We start from the raw sequence: 18,781 nt of genomic DNA, 5'->3' as shown, positions 1-18,781 counted from the left end.
GTACGCAGATGCTGCTGATATTGACTCCTCTAAACTAGTCTCCACCTCTTTATGAGAGCTGTGTTTTGATTGGTGGAGTTACCAAACCAAACTTGGCATTTGAAGTTCTTCGCACAAGCGAGGAAGTGGCTGCTTGTGGTCTGCAGTTGCAAGAGGGCTCAATACTCCAGAACCAATCTTATGGGGAAAATACAGTTAATTTGTGGATGAGTAGATTATCCTATGCTTCTTAAATACAGTCTTGGGCACATAAAACAATGCCTATTTAAATATTTGCTTGATTTTATCAGTAAAATATATCAGCGTTGAGATTTTTTGTATGATCAAGAAATCTTAAAGCATAATATGATAACATGACTCTGGTAGAACATTGTATTTTTGGGTTTGAGCCACCTTATACATTTTACAGCTTGGATAAACGCCCCTGTCAAAAGCATAAATGTAGCCTACATGTTGTTCATACAAAAATCTCACTGGAGTTTTACTGTATACATGATGCACCAGTAAGTATTATGTATGTATGTAGCTAAATGTATAACGCAAAATGAGTGTGTTTTTTGCAAAAGGAAAATATTAAATGAGGAAAATTGTGTTTTGATATTGACAGTCATTTGATAGACATAACATGACCCCTCTTATGTTTATCTTTGAGTTATGCACTATACAATAAAAGGAGCAGGAAGTCTTTGTGTGTCTTCCTTGTGAGACTCACTCTCTTACAGTCGCTCCCATCTTTTCCTATTGAAATGACCTCTGAACCGTGCCACTGTGCTTTTCCTGTGTCATGCAGATAGGAAGTCTGTTGCTGTTGATACGGTTACACATTCTCAACTGGAGTCTCGGTTATTATCAGCTTAGGTCTCCAGATTGGATGTGGTAATTTGGGCATTCTTTAATATATTTCATGATGGAATCCAGCTTTCAGGCCATTCTAGAGGCCTATTTATAGCAGTGACGTATTTATGGGTGTGCCTCTCATGCATGTGTATGCATGCAGACATCTCTCTCACAAAGAGCCAAGTGTTTATTAGGGGGAGCGTGTAAGGAAGATTGTTACCTATGGGTAGTGAATGTGTGCTCTGTGTGGGTCTCTAGGTAAAGATCTTTTGGTGGCTGTGATTCATCTAGTAGGTTCTGTGTTAATAACAGGGGTTAGTTAATCATTTAAACGCTCAAAGCTCATCTTTAAGGGTCACAATGACATGTAATGTGACAGTAATTGCTTCTTGTTTTAAAATAGCTTGAATGTAACCGTACACCCTTTCCTTATATAGTATGCACTAATCCATGAATGCGACAAAATGCTTGAAGACAAACCATCCCATGTGCTTATTAGTTAATAGTGCTTGATGTTGTCCAACCAGATATAAGGTGTTTGCATTGATGCAGGTATGAAATGAGTGTGCTTTTCTAAACAAACTATAAAATACAAGAATAGCATGGCATAGCACTGTATGCAAATAACATGGAAATTCAAAGGGAATCGAAGTGTGCACTTTGCATTGTCACCCATTGTTGCTGACCTTCAAGTGGACGGCTACCCAGACTGAGCAGTCCATCTCTGTGTCTGACGTTTGATGGGGTTATATGTTTTTTAGATGTTCAATATTTGAAATATGTGCTTGACTTTACAGTGGTTGTGTTGTCAGTATAGGGCTGTCAGTTTAAACCAATTTAAAAAGATAGTTCAGACAAAAATGATCATTCTGTCATCATTTACTCACCCTCATGTTGTTCTAACCTGTATGAGTTTCTTTCCTTTGCTGAATACCTAAGAAGATATTTTGATAAATGATAGTAACACACAGTTATTGGCACCCATTGACATCCATAGTTGAAATTGTTTTGGTGGTGTAAGCATTACAGAATTACATGTATCGGTCCAGGGGCTGTCAACGGTCGTTCGTTTTTTTTTTTTGGAAACATTTTTTTTTGACAGTGCATTAAGGTGACATCCTGGTAACATGTACGTACAATGAGCAAGGAATGTTTTTATTACTGTGAGCTCAGTGAATTGAAATGTACATGAGAATGTTATGAATGCGTTGGACATGTGAGCAGCTGGTATGTGACTGCATTATGTTTATTATGGCAGAAAACTCCTACTGAATCAAGACAAAGCAATTCCTGTGTAAAAGTTGTTGTAAATAACAGAACAGGGCGTGCTTTTAAGAGCTTATTTTCAAGTCTTATTGTGCACCGGTTCCCTGAAATGATCAGAGATATTTGACTTTGTATTTGATTAATGCCTGAAGTGTTTAATCTGAATAAAGGCATTCAAATGTGTTGGAAAAAAAACTGTGCCAAGTCTTACAATAAACATATGCAAAACAATAAACTAATCCTTGTAGTCTTAACACCATGTCTCAACTTAATCAGACTTGTTGTGACAGCAACAAGGAATAAAGAAATCGTATTTATCCAAATTTCTGTCCTGACCAGCTGTGTCAGCAATAAGCATTACTACTATTACTTTTTTGTGAGTAGCTTGGTTTCTCTTTTGCGTTTGGTTGCTCCTCCCACATTGAAATGTCATCCGACTGCTTTCATACATGATAAATGCAAAGCATAAACAAAAACAGATTATGTGTTATACTTCTTTGATTGTAGAAGTGTGGGCAGACAAATTATTTGTCCCTACAAAAATGGTACATCAAGCCAGGTTAGAAGAACATGTTCGACACAGACTTTAATTCTAACATAAGCACTTAAAGGTGCAGTGTGTAAACTTGAGCAACATCTAACGGTGAGATTGTGAATTGCAACCAACCTTTTATTCCACCACTCACGCCTAGCACATAGAGAAGCTAGGGTGGCCGACACAGGATAAACACTGAAAAAAGTATTTATTTTTTTCATCAATTTTTTTAAGGTAAGTGGTTGCATCAATTTATTTAAGCTACATTTAAACAAAAGTTTTATATTTTATTTTATTTTATTTTACTAATCTTTTTTGTTTAAATGTAGCTTAAATAAATTGATTGCAACCACTTACCTTAAAAAAATTGATAAAATTCAATGAATCATTTTTTTCAGTGAAGATAATCGGACCAGTTTGTCCGTTTAGGTCTACTGTGGAAACAAGTAACCCTTAAAGCAGAGGTGGGTAGAGTACCCAAAATCTGTACTCAAGTAAAAGTACAAGTACTTTTACAAAAATGTACTCAAGTAAAAGTAAAAGTATCAATCCAATTATTTACTTGAGTAAGAGTAAAAAAGTATTAGATGAAAAAACTACTCAAGTAGTTAGTTACTCGTTACTTACGATCTGATAGAGAAGTAGCGCAAAAGCACTGAATTTCAGACTACTTGGAGGGTTTTCACAAACCTCTCCTTAAAAGTCTCATTGTTCTGCTTATAAACAAGTAAAGCAGCCTATCTCAGTCCTGCAATGGGTACATTATCACATAACGTGTCATTTGAGAAAAAATCTCAAACTCACACACACACACAGATGTTTTTCTGACGGTAAACTATGTATTTATTTTCAGGTTCACAACACAAACTTGTCAGCATCTGCCTTTAAACATGCAAACAGTAAACAAAAAAGAATGTGTGTGTCTGTTTGTTATCATGTTTTTATATGAATAGGTTATTTTCATTGTCATTAAAGTGCAATTACTGAACATAAACAGGGCCTTAATAAAAATTATCATTTTAGAATTTCATATGGAACTTATCTGTTTGTGCAAATTAACTCTACATTTAGTATAATATATACTATACATGTTTCTTTAAAATCAAACTTTATTCCTTTATTTTTATTCATTCATTCTTTAAGAAGGATTTATATAAAATACAATCCCGTTTTTATTTGAATGTATTTTCTACACATTAGTGAGGTGTCCGGATTTGTGTATAAATGCAAGACGTCCTTACATTTTGCTGTTCACTTTGTTTAGTTGTGGGGAAATTATATGGAAATGTGCAGATGAACGTACTGTTTGTATGGTTTAACTTACACTAGATTTTGTCATCGCTTGCACAAGAGTGCATATGGCAAAAAAAACTCGGACAGTGTGTGAAATGACCATTGATAGTGTTCAAATAGACATTACAGACACTTACTTCAGGTTGGAGCTTGAATTCATGTACGCTGAGATGTCAGCTCGTTTATTGAACAAAGCATGCATCGCATCATGAAACTATTCTTTTTGACCTCTTGGAGTGAAAACATAGACCGAACTTGAAGCCGCCATGCATGATCTGCCTCCGATATCTCGCACAATGCACACGCGCTCTCATCTGCTTCTCCTATCATTTACGCGCGGTCGCGCGCGCTAAAGGGTGACGCAGCCTGTCTCGCAAAACTTTCGAACACGCGCTATAAACTTTAAAAAAAATATATATTCATTAATTATTACCATTTGAAAGTAGCGCAGTAACGCCGCCGAATGTAGCGAAGTAAAAGTACAGTTTTTTCACTAGAAATGTACTTGAGTAAGAGTAAAAGTACCTGTCCTTAAATTTACTCTAAAAGTACTAGTTACACAAAAAATTTACTCAAGTACATGTAACGAAGTAAATGTAATTCGTTACTACCCACCTCTGCCTTAAAGTTACTATGGGGACTATTTTCGGGCATTGCGTAATATCACTACGCCTGCTGCAGCCATTGTTTACAGCAGCAAAGTCCTTGATTATTACGCCAGAATGAGAGTATAGTTCCTAGCCATATCATCCTAGAAAATCGCAATTTTTTATAATTTTACGTCAGTCTTAATACACAATGTAACTACAGAATAGTCAAGTTTTAAATAGGAAAAAAATCGAAACTCTTTGGTTATTTTCTGAGCGCAATGCTAATGGTCTAATCGGATTCAATGGATTTTGCTAAACTATGCTAAAATTGGTACCGCCAGACCCAGAGATCAGCTGAATGGATTCCAAAATGGTAAAAATCAAATGTTTAACTAGGGGAGCTGGAAAATGAGCATATTATCCCATTCATATTTTAGAGTGTCCCTTTAATTAAACACATATTTAAATATTCAAATATAATATTACTATAAAAATGCCCATCCCTACATTATACACCACTGAAAACATGTTTATTATATTGTATTTCTGAAAATATATCTTTCTAAAATGTACACACTGTACCTTTAAATAACCTTTCACATTTTTATGGTGGCAATAATACACTTGCATCATTTACAGTATGATTATACACCTTGCTCAATACAACCTGTCTTTCTCTCTTTTTTTTTAGATGGATTGAGGCATGTTTAAATGAGGAGCTTCCCCCCACCACCGAACTGGAGGAAGGTTTGAGAAATGGTGTGTATCTGGCCAAACTGGGAAACTTCTTTGCTCCAAATGTGGTCTCTCTCAAAAGGATTTATGACCGCGAGCAAACACGTTACAAGGTATCAAAGTGAAGTTTAATAAAACACACAAATATAAAGATAGCAGAAGATTACAGTTATTTTTACTTTGTTCCACTTGTAGGCCACCGGACTCCATTTCAGACACACAGACAATACCATCCAATGGCTGAATGCCATGACAGATAAAGGACTTCCTAAGGTGGGTAGTTTAGGTGGATAAGGAGAGAGACCGAGTCATACAGTGTACATGTCTATAAGCAGTTTCTGCTTTTATTGAGTCACCATCATGACAGAGCTTGTTACTAAACTAATTTCCCATGTTTAGCAAAAATATGCATTAAAGTACAAATGCTTGTGTTTCCCTTTCAGATTTTCTATCCTGAGACAACTGACATCTATGACAGGAAGAACATGCCTCGCTGTATTTACTGCATACATGCCCTCAGGTACCCAACTACAAAGTGACGTTTGTGAATAAGTCATTTGCATTTACTGACTAATAACCTTTTCATTGCCATTATAGTGAAATTACTAAACCTAAACATAAAAAAGCTCATTTACAAGGAAACATTCCTTCCTCCATTTGTAACTCGGAGTCCAGCTAAATTTCAAAATTGACGCTAGACCCAAAGGCCATAAATCTGGCTTTCAGAAACAGGAAATAACACAGCATACTGGGAGCGAGAATTTGGCAGGGGATTGGCGTTGGGTGAGGGGTACTGAATCTTTATTGTGAAGCTTTGTAGTACTCAAGCAGAGAGAGCTTTTTTGTTTAGGATATGTGTTAAACTTCACACAGATAACATCTGAATAACATTTCAGCCAAGCCTTTTCCCACACAAAGCAATACTTCTCCAATAGGGATATAGTGATTCATGTTTTGTTTTCTTCACAGCCTCTACCTGTTCAAACTTGGCCTTGCGCCCCAGATTACAGACCTGTATGGCAAGGTTGCGTTCACAGGTGAGTCAGTCTCTGTGTGGTATTAAACTAAGGCCCTAGTTTATACAATAATAACAAGAATCTTCTGAAAAGCCCCTGTTCCCGGGAGCTGTCGTAAAATGTGAAAGCCATTACCGATTGTGTGAGCATTTCCTGTCATTTTGGCTGTCCCGATCTCCCTGCCAAGTTTATGGCTGGGAAACGTTATTTACCAGACCTATTGAGAACAATGGCCAGCCAATCACATCCACTTGAGGAACATTGCACAACTAAGATTGTCCTCCAAAAGGTTAACATGCTCACTTAAGCATGACATGGCAATATTTATTTAGAGAATTATACAAAAATATTCAAGGAGAAAATATCTCTGTTTTTTACTGTTGCTTACGCGCTGAATGGCTTTTTTGTCTTTTCAGAGGAGGAAATTAACAACATGAAGAGTGAATTAGAGAAGTACAACATCCAAATGCCAGCGTTTAGCAAAATCGGTGGGATTTTAGCCAATGAGTTGTCAGTGGACGAAGCAGCCTGTAAGCAATGTTTCAACAATGTTTCCATAGCTAATAACATTTCCTCTTGGCAATTTAGCACATCTTTTAAAATGTAAACATAAACAACTAAACTAAAATAGTTTAACAGCCCAGTAAATTATACTGTGTTTAACAAAAGATCTGTATGAACCTGTGATTCAGTACACGCTGCCGTGATCGCCATCAATGATGCCATTGACCATGGAGACCCGCAGGGTACTTTAGCTGCCATGAGAAACCCAAATGCTATGTTGCAACAGCTGGATGAAAGCGCTGCCCCGAGTTACCAGGACACCCTGTTCCAGGCCAAATCCGAAAAAGTGGCCAACTCCAGAAAAAGAGTACGAGCTGCACCCTATAACCAGTTTCCAAACTTTAAATGTGTTCTGTTTGGCTGACTAAGGTTATTGTAATGTAAGGCTGGGTATTGCCAGCTTACATCAGATGCATCCCAGTAACAAAGGAAATAAGCTTGTAATTAATAAAGGAAAACCTTTTGATTATTTTTTTTATTATCAATCACAATGTGTTATGAAGATGGGACCTTTATTCTTACATATTTAACTTTTTTGTGTAGATTGGAGAAAACTCTGAAGCTGAAAGGGATGCTTATGATGAGCTACTCACACATGCTGAAATCCAAGGCAACGTCAACAAAGTCAACGGTATGTACTTGAATCCTCTTCCCTTTCCCCCCGTTAGTTCTTTGTGTTCTTCTCCGGTAGATCTTATTTCTCTCTCTTTGTGCTTTGTCTCAGTGTCCAAAGCATTGAATTTAACAGAACAGGCCCTGCAGACTGCAGATGAAGACAAGCTATATGAAGCTCTCCGTACTCCAGCTTTAGGCTTGCAGTCATTACAGGCTCAAAACAAGTACTGGTATTTCAAACAGCTGCTGGGGGACCGTGAGCTGAAGGAACAGGTAACAGGGTTGTGCTTCTCAGAGGTTTACAGGAAAATAATACAATTGTAGTAGGCAATAAAGGTCCAATCCATGACATTACATTTGAGCCATTTGGCCATACCTGCACACACTGGCTCAAGCACTTAATTAAACTAATGATACAAACATTGAAAGCCAATGAGTGTGTGTACATGCACAGAATAAGCGGATAACTATCAAAAATCTGCTTATTATAGAAAACTGTTTTCATGCGTTTACATGCAAATCAAAAACCGGCTATGCAGACAACTGCGTTTACATGGGACTTTTCAGAATTATCAGGCTTCTCGCAGGCAGTGACGTCACCGCCTATAGTACATAGTAGTCGATCAAAAAGCCAACGGCATATCTGTCTTAAGCTGTACAGTTGTATCTCTTCTCAGGTCTTCAGAACCTGTAAATGTAACATGAGCTTCTATTTTCACAGTTTCTCTGCCAACTGCTTTAGTCCAGCGGAGACTTTTATGCGTTACTTTGCGCTTCCGCATGTGACGTTCATCTTTCATACGCGGGGACATGCGCACATGGACAAAACCGCGAGAAAGAGGGTTAAGGTGTTTACATGCCATGCGAAATCGGCGTAATGAGCAAAAAACTACCTGTGCCGATCGGTTTTTGCTTACGCCGTTCATGTGCTTTCCCCGATAAAGGAAAACCGTTTTACCCGTTTACATGACCTCACACGTTATCAGTTTATTGAGCATAATCGGCTTAAAACTGTGCATGGAAACGCACTCAATGTTGATATTTGAAATCATCTAAACAAACACGCCCCTACCCCAATAGAATCTGGACCTTCTGTTGATAGACCCACCCCACACATACGCAACCAAGTCAACGATGTGGGTTAGTAGACAGGCCTCTTACTGCTGATTAGAGCTGTAATCGGGCCTTAAAAGTTAGGCCCGAAATGTCCGGAGCCCGACAGAATGCAGCCCGAACCCGAACGTACATTTAGATTGACAGCTTTTTAAAAGCCCGAACCCGTTTACAGCCCGACATTATTTAAATGTGCGCACACACACAGCTTTTGTCAAGAATGAGAAATTTACACAGGTTTTAACATTATTTATTCATGACTAATAATCTACACGCCACTTGGAAGTTAAAACAAAGAAATAAGTAATCTGTAACATTGTAACATCTCATTCTAAATAGGCTTATGCAATACACTATAAATATGCCAATAAAATTATTATTTCTTAACGAATTAAATTAAGATAATACATTCTGAATTAAGATGGGTAGGCCTATTTGGCAATAACGAAATTAAGAGGCAGGCTCCGCGGGATTTGCGTCGGCACTTCTCTCCATTACTGCCAACATTAGTCTATATCCTCTGTCTAAATTATGTAAGACTCGATTCATATTTAGTTATACATTGAAAAACCTACTCACCAAGATTAGGCTACATGTTTTTGATGAGGAAAATCATTAAATCCACTGTAAATGAATTCAGCGCGATCCTGCGCTACTGATTTGAACTTGACCGCTCATTTACCTCACAAAGCCGGAGCGGAAGCCCGAGCCCGCCCCGAGCCCGTGTAAAATGTTAGAAATGAAGCCCGAACCCGCCCGAGCCCGTCGGGTCCCGACGGGTCCCGTCGGGTTCGGGCAAAGATCTTCAGCTCTACTGCTGATTGGCTGCAAATGTGTATTGGTACTCAGCCCGACTCCCATTTTCAAAGAGCTTTTCAAAAATCAAGGGCCCCGGCTGCATACGCATTTATAAGCCCCTCCCTCCGGGTTTGTCACACGCTGATTAACCAGTGGGTTGTCACCACAACATCCCTATTCAGTACCCAACCGCACGAACAAGTGCATGTGGTTAGAGAATCTGGCTTGTAACCCAAAGGTTGCCGGTTTGAGTCTGGGTTGCCCTTGAGCAAGAAATCCTAACCCTCGTTTGCTGCCTGGGTGCTGCAGAAATGGCTGCCCAATGCTCTGGGTGATTTTGTTTGTTCACGACTTGCATGGGTTAAATACAGAGGTCACATTTGGGGTGTGTATTCCATACTTGTCAAATATAAATGACACTTTCATATTTCACTTCACTTTTTTACATAAAAAATCTTACCCTGATTTGCAACAGTAAGCATGAAATAATGCTGCCTGTTTCGATTTTGGGGAAATGAAGTTTGATTTGACGTCATTTGAAATTAATGTAAAGAGTATTTTCTTCATAAAATTGGATTGCCTTGGTTTCCAATGTCACAAACATAAAACAAATCACATCAGCACAGTTAAATGCATAGATCAGTAGTTCGAGTCATAGATATTATTAATGGATGCTGCATAGACTCGCCGCTCTTCAGCTCTGCTTCTGTGCTGCTCACACCTGATAACCACAGCGCTAAAATATTCGCACTGCAAACGTGCACTTCATTTATGCACTGTAAAACCGAACTTAGCAGTTATGTGTCTGAAATTGCCGCATGTAGCATCTATTTACATGAGGCAAGGGTGTAGAGCAGTGGTCTCCAACATAGTGCCTGCGGGCACCAGGTTGCTTGCACGGAGTTTGTGACTTCCTCACCAAAGCACATTCTATTAATAGCCTCAATTTTTATATTTATTTATTACATATTTTTAATCAACTTGGCTTCTTTCATGTTTGATAACACTTTAAACAATGATAAAACATGGCAACAAGTACAATACAATAAAATCAAAAAGTAAAATAAAAAAGTTTTGAGAAGACTTTATCAAAAAGTAGCCCTCCAATTTGTTTTATCCATTTTAGGAGCCCTTGCTAGCCTGGCTAACACCAGACCAGTCTCATAGAGCATGGGTTTTAAACTGGGGGCCGCGAGATGGTGCCAGGGGGGCCCAGTTTTAGGACATTTTATGAAATACATCAATTTATCATGAATTCTGTGTAATTAAACCTAAAAAAATGAGGCTACTAACCAAAAGCACTACTTTTTTATAATTTAATGTTTTTTTTTATTAAAATGTTGAGTTTTAGAACAGTTTTTGTCACAAATTTTCTTTGGGGGGCCGCGAAGGAATGCACCGTACACAAGGGGGGCCACACGCTGAAAAAGTTTGAGAATGCTCTTTGACTAGCTCTTTTTATAGATTAACTGCTTTTCGCCATTGACTTCTAGATTGTTGCATATCATCATACTTTTCCTCTTTAATTAAGTTTTTTTTTGCTTGTGTTTTTTCCTCCCCATTCCTAGAATGCTTCTGGAGAACCGTTAACCAAAGAGGAGTTACAAAGTGGAGTTGAAGCAGGCAATGAGCTTGCGGCAGAAAATCTAAGAAGTACGTACTCCCGTCTGTAATTGTGCTACATTCTTCTAAACGTACTGAATTCAGACACAGTTTGTTTCTGAGAGAGCCAGATGCGTCACAGAAATGCCAGTGTTGTCTTTTGACTCTTTTATTATTCATTTATACCCTCTTACAGCTATGTAAAGAACGATGAGTGAGATGTTTATTTTGTATGTATACCTCAGTGCTGCGGGCGGTGGAGAAGATCAATGGTGCCATCAGAAAGGGCGTAGCACAGGAGACGGTGAATGAATTGATGAACCCTGATGCCATGCTGCCGCAGGTTTACCCCAATGCGGCTGATCTGTACCAGAGGGAACTCACCAGCCTACAGCAGCAGAGTACAGAGGTCAGAACACACCCAGTGCAATAAACTCCCATTCAGATCCAGACATGATCGGATGTATAATAGGCCCATAGATTCCACAACAATCCAAAATTTTGGCAAATGTAATATTGCTTTCAGCATCATTTTTACATTGAAATATATTCTGCGCATTAAAAAAAAATCAGAAAAGGTAAAAAAAAATGAGTCCACGTTGTCCAGCTTATAACTCATCCTGGCGTGTTGCTTTGCTTTGTAACCAGAACCGTCTAATGAAACTTTATTTACATAAAGTTTACATAACCTAATGATGTGTAACTGTACAGATTAGTCAAAGTGATTCTCATACTTGACTGCACAGGGCATTTTGGTGCAATCGGAGCTTCTGGTTGCCGTGGAGATGCTGTCCTCGGTGGTGCTGATAAATGAGGCGCTGGATGTAGGGGACCGGGCCACAGTGTGGAAACAGCTCAGCCATTCAACCACCGGACTTTCGAATGTAGAGGATGAATATTCCCAGAGGTGAGTCCCAGAGTGAGGGACAACACTTTTAGAGCGCCATGGTCAGCATGAAATCAAGTTCAAGTTTATTTATATTGCACGTTTACAACAGCCACAAGACTAACCAAAGTGCTACACAGTTAGAGAAAGCTAAATATAAATACTTTGCTTAGAAGAAACATTATAAAAATAATAAGACTACTAATAGGCCAAAGGAAGCAAACACGTTTTTAGAAGAGACTTAGTAATTGTCAGAGAGGGTGATCTCCAGAGCCGTGGCCCGTTCACAGAAAAAGCTTGATCCACTCAACCCTTAAGCCCTGGTACCCTTAACCTTTTAATTCACATTCTCAAAACACGATTCAGGGTTCTTCTTTTCAAGTCTGAAATTCAGAATGTTACATTTAAAGCCTTAAAAAGTCTTAAAAACACCCAGATTTTTATCCTAGGTCTTAAATTTCATTTACCCAAGTCTTAAATTTCTTACCTCCGTCATTCCCGAAAAGCGTTGTCCGCAGAAAATAAAATAGTAATTTAAAACACTGAAGAATTAACTTAATCAGTGGCGAAGACAGAAAGTGTATTATGGTGGGTCTCTAAAAAGAAACCTTCCGCATTTTGTCATAATCCACGCAAATCGTGCCATAAGCTATATTTCAGGTGTTGTGATCTTACTGTATACTGTGAGTTTGTCGAGAAACAATCCTTAAATTTAGTTTTGTACAAGCAAAAATCTTTTTCAGGGTAACGTAATTTAACCAATGAGCCCGTGGCTTACCTGAGCATTTGCCAGGTTCTGAAACATAGAGGACCCAGAAGCTAAATAAAATCAACACTGCTTTATTGAAAATCAACTTAAACCGTCAAGTCACAAGTCACCAACAGCGTGTCAACTTTAGTGTTACACAGTTTTATATTTTAGATGCACTGCACTCGTACGTAACATGGTCCACCTTCAGCTCTTCCCAAACAGCAGCGATTGGTGGAAGAAAAGCAAGAAAGTACCGTAATAAACCATATATTTCCAAAAAGCGCAATTGTCTTCTTTTAGGAACAATTTTTTGATGTCGCAAATGCTTCAGGAGTTACGGTTAAATGAATAGCGGTAGAATCAGAGCCCTCTCAATCCGAAGGCTGTAGTCTCCGGAGGTCGCATAGGCTGGCTGCTGCATACGTCATCAAGCCTGGTTTATTAATGTTAACTGAGCATTACATTCGTCATAAGCATATTACATCAATCTTACTTACTAGTCTAATCCCTGTCTGGGAAACCACCCATATAAGCTTACGTACTACACGGTGTGATGCATTTTAAAGCTTTAAAGTTGTATGAGGCAGTGTAAAACTGGGCACAAACCAGCAGCTGACCATACTAACTGATCTCATATTAGTGGATTTTATTTGTCAAAAAACACTGTTGATAGAATTTTATAAAAATACTACTCACACATATTAGTGTGATATATAAATATTGTAAATCAATGCATTTCTTGACTATTAATTAAGAAATATCACAGCTCTTCGGCCTTTAACTCAATGTATTTCAATGGCTCACTATGAGCTTCCAGGAACTAACTGAAGTCTCTATGAATCACGTGACGGCCGAGCTTTTTGGGCTTCCATTGTCAGAAGTCTCTTCCTAAAGAGCTATGGGTGGAATTTGTCGGCGCCAACACACGCGGTCTAATAGGGTTAAGCATAATGTATTTCCATGTATTTTGATTATCTGTTTTAATACTGTTTTTTTTTTTATATTTTTCTATAACTGAATCAATAAAAATAGAAGGTTTTAAGAATTTCTGAGATCATTCGAATGCTTCTAGTAATGTGTCGTGTTGGTCTTAAATTTTACTCATAATGGTCTTAAAAGGTCTTAAAAAGGTCTTAAATTTAACTTGCTGAAATCTGCAAGAACCCTGACGATTCCTCAATAGACACTATTACAAAAAATTATTAAGGTCACATGTTAAGATTAAATAGATCACCCATTAAAAGAAAGTCTTCATCATACTCGTGTATAAATAGCCCCAGGAGGCGTCTTTGAAAATTATTTTCTTTTTCACTGGCCACGAGTTTTTGCCAGCTAATTTTAACTATTCAAAACTATTCCCAGTCAATAAAATCAAGTCCTGTAATACCCTCTTCTCCAGTGACGTCATGTGTGTGGCTCCTTTTTTCTAAATATGTGTTCTGCACGTCGAGTGATCCTATGTGCATCCTGTGTCTTGTCAAAATAAGTGCCTGTTGCAGACGCGTCTAAAGGGTTTATGATAAAAGAGACGCTCGCGTTTGCCAGATACTCACATAATCTCATGCGTAATCAGAGTTTACTGTTAAGGGAGTGTCTTGTGTGTATTTTGTAAACGTGAGCGTCTCTGTTATCATAAACGGTTTTGGCGCGTCTGCAGCAGGCACTTATTTTGACAAAACACGTGACTCACATGGTTCACATGACCCAACAAACACATATTTTGAAAACACGAGCAACACACGACACGAGTCGCACATGACACGAGTCACGAGCCGCCACTGCTCTTCTCTATATCTCTTTATCTAAAAACTGCAATTTCCCTGCAGGTATGTAGATGAGCTGATGCGTCTAAAGGCAGCTGCAAGGGAAGAAGGGAGCGACTATCTCACCTGGAATGACATCCAGGCCTGTGTAGACCAGGTCAACAGTACAATTCAAGAGGAACATGAAAGTGAGTCTAACATTGTGCAAGATAATCTTTTTCACTATGAACAGTGACGGTGCTTAACTTGTGTGCTGTCATGTTTTCAGGAATTGCTGCTATTGGACTGATCAACGAGGCCCTGGCTGAGGGAGACCTACAGAAGACGATGGATGCTTTACAGCACCCATCCGCCAAACTAACAGATATTGAACCATCTCTGGGCCAGCATTATTATGATATACTGCAGGAGGCCAGGAGAGAAAAAGCCCATGTATGTAATCAACACAGTAAAAAACAAAAACGCACACAACCTAAACTGATATCCGAATTACTCAAAGTACTTACAATGAAATAAGTGAATGAGTATATTTTTGAAATCCCTTTTTCGAGAAAAGTCCGGTGGTTTCTGAACACACACAGTATCATGTGAGTCAATGCTTTAAGCTGACTCAAGACTGATGAAGTCATAAGCTCATACCATCCCACCCCCAAGTTTTGTCTGTCTTTTCCTCTAACAAAAATGACTGGTTGAATGTTAGGGGCAAAGAAGTAGGTTCATGTTTAGTAGGTAACCACATTTGACTGTTTGGCATAGTCCCTGCTATTAAGCCACGCCCATGTGTTTCCTGTGGACCTAAAACTGAAACCTCGGGTATGCAGGTGATGTAGTTGGGCACTTCGGAGGGCAATGGTTTACCGCAGCAATGTGTGCCAGTGTGGTTAATAGCCATACTACTTTTTTGGAACCATATAGATGTCTTTTAAAGTGACAGTACTGGAAAATACATCTTTAATGATTTGTCTGTGAGGTGTAGACCATTCAAACCGAAGCCCGCATCTGCATCTCTTTTCAGTTTGTTGTTACTTAACGTAACTTTGCATTAATACAAAAGTACTCACTTGTTTTTTTTTTGTAAAACTAACAGTGCCTTACTCTATTCTAAGAAGCATACTACCCAAAAAACATCACTGGAAAAACAAAGTGTTTCCCTTCTCCATGATTTTCATAAGCGCAGGAAATAACAGCTGATGACTCTTTCTATGCCTTAAAAGGGCAAAATCTGGGCCTTTAGGTCGGTGTAAAGATTTTGGGTCTGACGTCACTTCTTCTGGCTTTTATACTAGCAACTGGTCACTTCAGCGTGAAGCTTAACCAGATGCTTGACTGTACATAACCAGATCTGTTTAATTGACACAGGAAGTGGTTAGAATTGATGTTTGAGTTTATTTTTACCTCAATTTAAAATGACCTCCATCTAAAGGAATGCAAGGAAAGATAAAGTGATTTTACCAGATAAACAGTAACAATTTCAAATGATGTAATTTACTTTAATAATGATGTATTTTGAGTAGAATCAGAAATGTGAAAAAGATAGACGTCCGTAGTATACATATTGGTAATGAATTGAATATAAAAGTGTAGAATTGTATTATATGTGCAATATTAAATAGCGAGGTTAGGCAAATATTTGTGTAACACCCTGTTTTAAATGTTCTTTGGTTAGCATGTTTACATTTTAAGACGTTGGTAAGTGCGATTAGAGTACCAGAGTACTTCCTCTTTTTTCTTATTGTCTTCTGCACCATAGCAGAGACTGTAATGTAATCTCAGACATTGCGCCACACCCCTTAGGGTTACTTCCATTGAGTTTTTCAGAACTTCTGACCGTTTCCACCGGAACACAATAAATCATATTTGCTCACTAACCCAGCACACATTATTTTTATACTTTGATTAAAAGTTACTCAATAGAGCAAAGCCTTATCTACTCTAAAGGAACAACGTTACCCTCGGTTGCACAACATACCACACCCTCAGGTTTGGTGTGCTTCTGGTGAGTCGCAATAAAGGCGGGCAGATTGCAGAAGGGCATGTGTGCTCAGCAAATCGGAGTGCCGCAAACTGTGCTCCGGAAACATGCATGCGGTTTGGGTATTGTGAGAGAGCAACTGCACCACCTGGTGGTGGTAGTAGTAATGTAACTTTTGTTCATTTACATGTATTTATTTAACGGATAGTGTTATCCAAAACAACTTAAAAAGTGAATTTAAGTGAATCCAAGGCAGTAAAATAATACAAGTAGCTCATACACACAGATTATCTGCACTGAAATCAGTAAGCTCTAGGTTTTTATGCCTCTTAGCAACACATGTGAATGGAGAAATGCAGAACAAAGTGTAGTTGTGTATAAATAGTCTCCTATTATCTACAAATACAATAACACATGACCTTAACTGTATTTTTCATCCAGGTAATATTTGTTGACATTAAACAATTTTTTTCCATGGAATCAATGTTATCATATCTTGAAGGTGTGGCTGGCTTACTATTGCCAGTATCAGTAACAACTGGTGATATTTGACTCTAGTGTCACATAAATTAAACAGAATTCTGTTTTATGAGAACAATAAAAAATGTATATTCCCTTGATGTGACTTTGTTGATCTATGCAATAAATTCTTATCAATTGAAATATCTTTCCAGGAGTGTGGAGATCCTTCTGCGGTACTTTGGTTAGATGAGATCCAGGATGGCATCTTGAGAGCCAACAAGGACTCTGAGGAAGCACTGCAGTGTAAGAATTGTATATAATTGTATATGTAGCATTTACTATTTGTGTGTTTATTTAGTTTGTAAGAACTGATAAAGAATCAAAGATGGAATTTTTCTATGAATCGTTCACATTGATGTGAATTCTTCCCCATCTTCATATCTTTTTCCCCATCTTCAGTCTCTCAGGCAGTCCAGTCCATTAATGAGGCTGTAGATAACCAAGATGCTGCTCAGACGCTTGCAGCCCTGCGTACACCTGCCGCTGGTCTGTACGGAGTAACTCCAGAATGCGCTCAGACGTACCAGGATGACCTGTACAAAATTAAAGAGGATAAGAAAAAGGAAGGTGAGATGGGAGTTTTTGAATTACGTTTACTCTGATATACAGTCAAACCAAAATTTATGCAGACACCAGATACAATTTTTATCTTTTTTTTTACTAGTGGGTGCAGCTAGTCTACCATATTTAGGGTGCAGTATTATCTTATTGTGTACTTACAGTGGGGGGGGGCACAAACTAACGCAGGGTTAATTGTAACACGGCTACTTTACATATTTATACAGGGCCGAGCAATCTGTGCTTTTGGTCTCTGACTCTTACTGTCAGAAGATGATCTCCTGTGAATTTGTGGAAAGTTTTAATGTGTTTTCATTAAAGGGATACTCCATCGTTTTGTCATTATGTTATTATCTTAACTAAGAAGAGTTGATACTGTACATACCTCTATCATCTTAGTGCGTGGACGTAAGCGCTGTGGCGTGCGGCAACACTTTGGTAGCACTTAGCTTAGCCCAGTTCATTCAATGGTACCAAACAGAGATGAAGTTAGAAATGACCAAACACATCACAATAGCACTTTTGGGAGTACTTCGACTCACCTGAAAAATCCGCTCTCCTTCTCCCTCTCTTAATGAGATGGAGAGGGGAGAGTGTTACTGCGCAGAGTCGAAGTACTCCCAAAAGTGCTTTTCCACCATACATTATAGTTACCCTTTTTAACCTGCTTTTAAAAGCGCCACATTTAATTTTTTGCCATCATATTTGATCGTATAACTCATTTATATACTCGTTTTAAATAGGGAAAACGTTGATGTGTTTGGTCATTTCTAACTTCATCTCTGTTTGGTACCATTGAATGAACTGGGCTAAGCTAAGTGCTACCAAAGTGTCGTCGTGCGCCACAGCACTTACGTGCACGCACTAAGATGACAGAGGTATGTACAGTATCAACTCTTCTTAGTTAAGATAATAACATAGTTTAATATGACAAAACGATGGAGTATCGCTTTAAGATATTGAACAAAGAGTGTTTTGGAGCATACATGCATTAAAAGTGGAATAGCTCGGTTTCACTTTCAGGGATTAGTGCAATTATAAAACAAAGGAGAAGTATCTATGTATTCTGGATCTACATTTTCTGACCTGAAAAGCAATTTTAGGCCCTGTCCCAAATGGCACACTTCATGTGGACTTTTGGTCTCGTAACTTTAAATTGCACATGCTCGCTTAGTTTACGAGTCCGTCGGGTGTCCCATCTGTCATTTTTACGCTTCAAAGTGTGCTCATCAGCGCCCCCTTTGCACCCTTGATATGGTCTTAAGCGAACTAAGCCCAAAAGACGACTTCCATGCGCCCTCGTGGACTCGTGTCAAGGGTCCCTGAGGTCTGCTCTACATGATGTCATCAAAGTGTGGACACTGA

General features: G+C 38.5%; 1 protein-coding gene across 1 annotated transcript in view; it reads left to right on the top strand.

Moving 5' to 3' along the window:
• iqgap1 (IQ motif containing GTPase activating protein 1) overlaps positions 1-18,781 on the top strand; it is a 45,858-nt gene that overhangs the window by 14,849 nt on the left and 12,228 nt on the right. Inside the window, exons 3-17 of the mRNA XM_065289179.2 lie at positions 5,213-5,369; positions 5,452-5,529; positions 5,700-5,776; positions 6,226-6,293; positions 6,689-6,802; positions 6,965-7,143; positions 7,380-7,467; positions 7,561-7,724; positions 10,931-11,015; positions 11,210-11,373; positions 11,711-11,871; positions 14,428-14,552; positions 14,633-14,796; positions 17,011-17,101; positions 17,258-17,425. Of these exons, the coding sequence (XP_065145251.1) occupies positions 5,213-5,369; positions 5,452-5,529; positions 5,700-5,776; positions 6,226-6,293; positions 6,689-6,802; positions 6,965-7,143; positions 7,380-7,467; positions 7,561-7,724; positions 10,931-11,015; positions 11,210-11,373; positions 11,711-11,871; positions 14,428-14,552; positions 14,633-14,796; positions 17,011-17,101; positions 17,258-17,425 (1,883 nt within the window). The remainder of the gene's footprint in view (positions 1-5,212; positions 5,370-5,451; positions 5,530-5,699; positions 5,777-6,225; positions 6,294-6,688; positions 6,803-6,964; positions 7,144-7,379; positions 7,468-7,560; positions 7,725-10,930; positions 11,016-11,209; positions 11,374-11,710; positions 11,872-14,427; positions 14,553-14,632; positions 14,797-17,010; positions 17,102-17,257; positions 17,426-18,781) is intronic.

The sequence above is a fragment of the Paramisgurnus dabryanus genome, chromosome 2 (assembly GCF_030506205.2).
Source record: "Paramisgurnus dabryanus chromosome 2, PD_genome_1.1, whole genome shotgun sequence".
Lineage (NCBI taxonomy): Eukaryota > Metazoa > Chordata > Actinopteri > Cypriniformes > Cobitidae > Paramisgurnus > Paramisgurnus dabryanus.
This window is presented reverse-complemented; position numbering and strand designations above follow the sequence as displayed.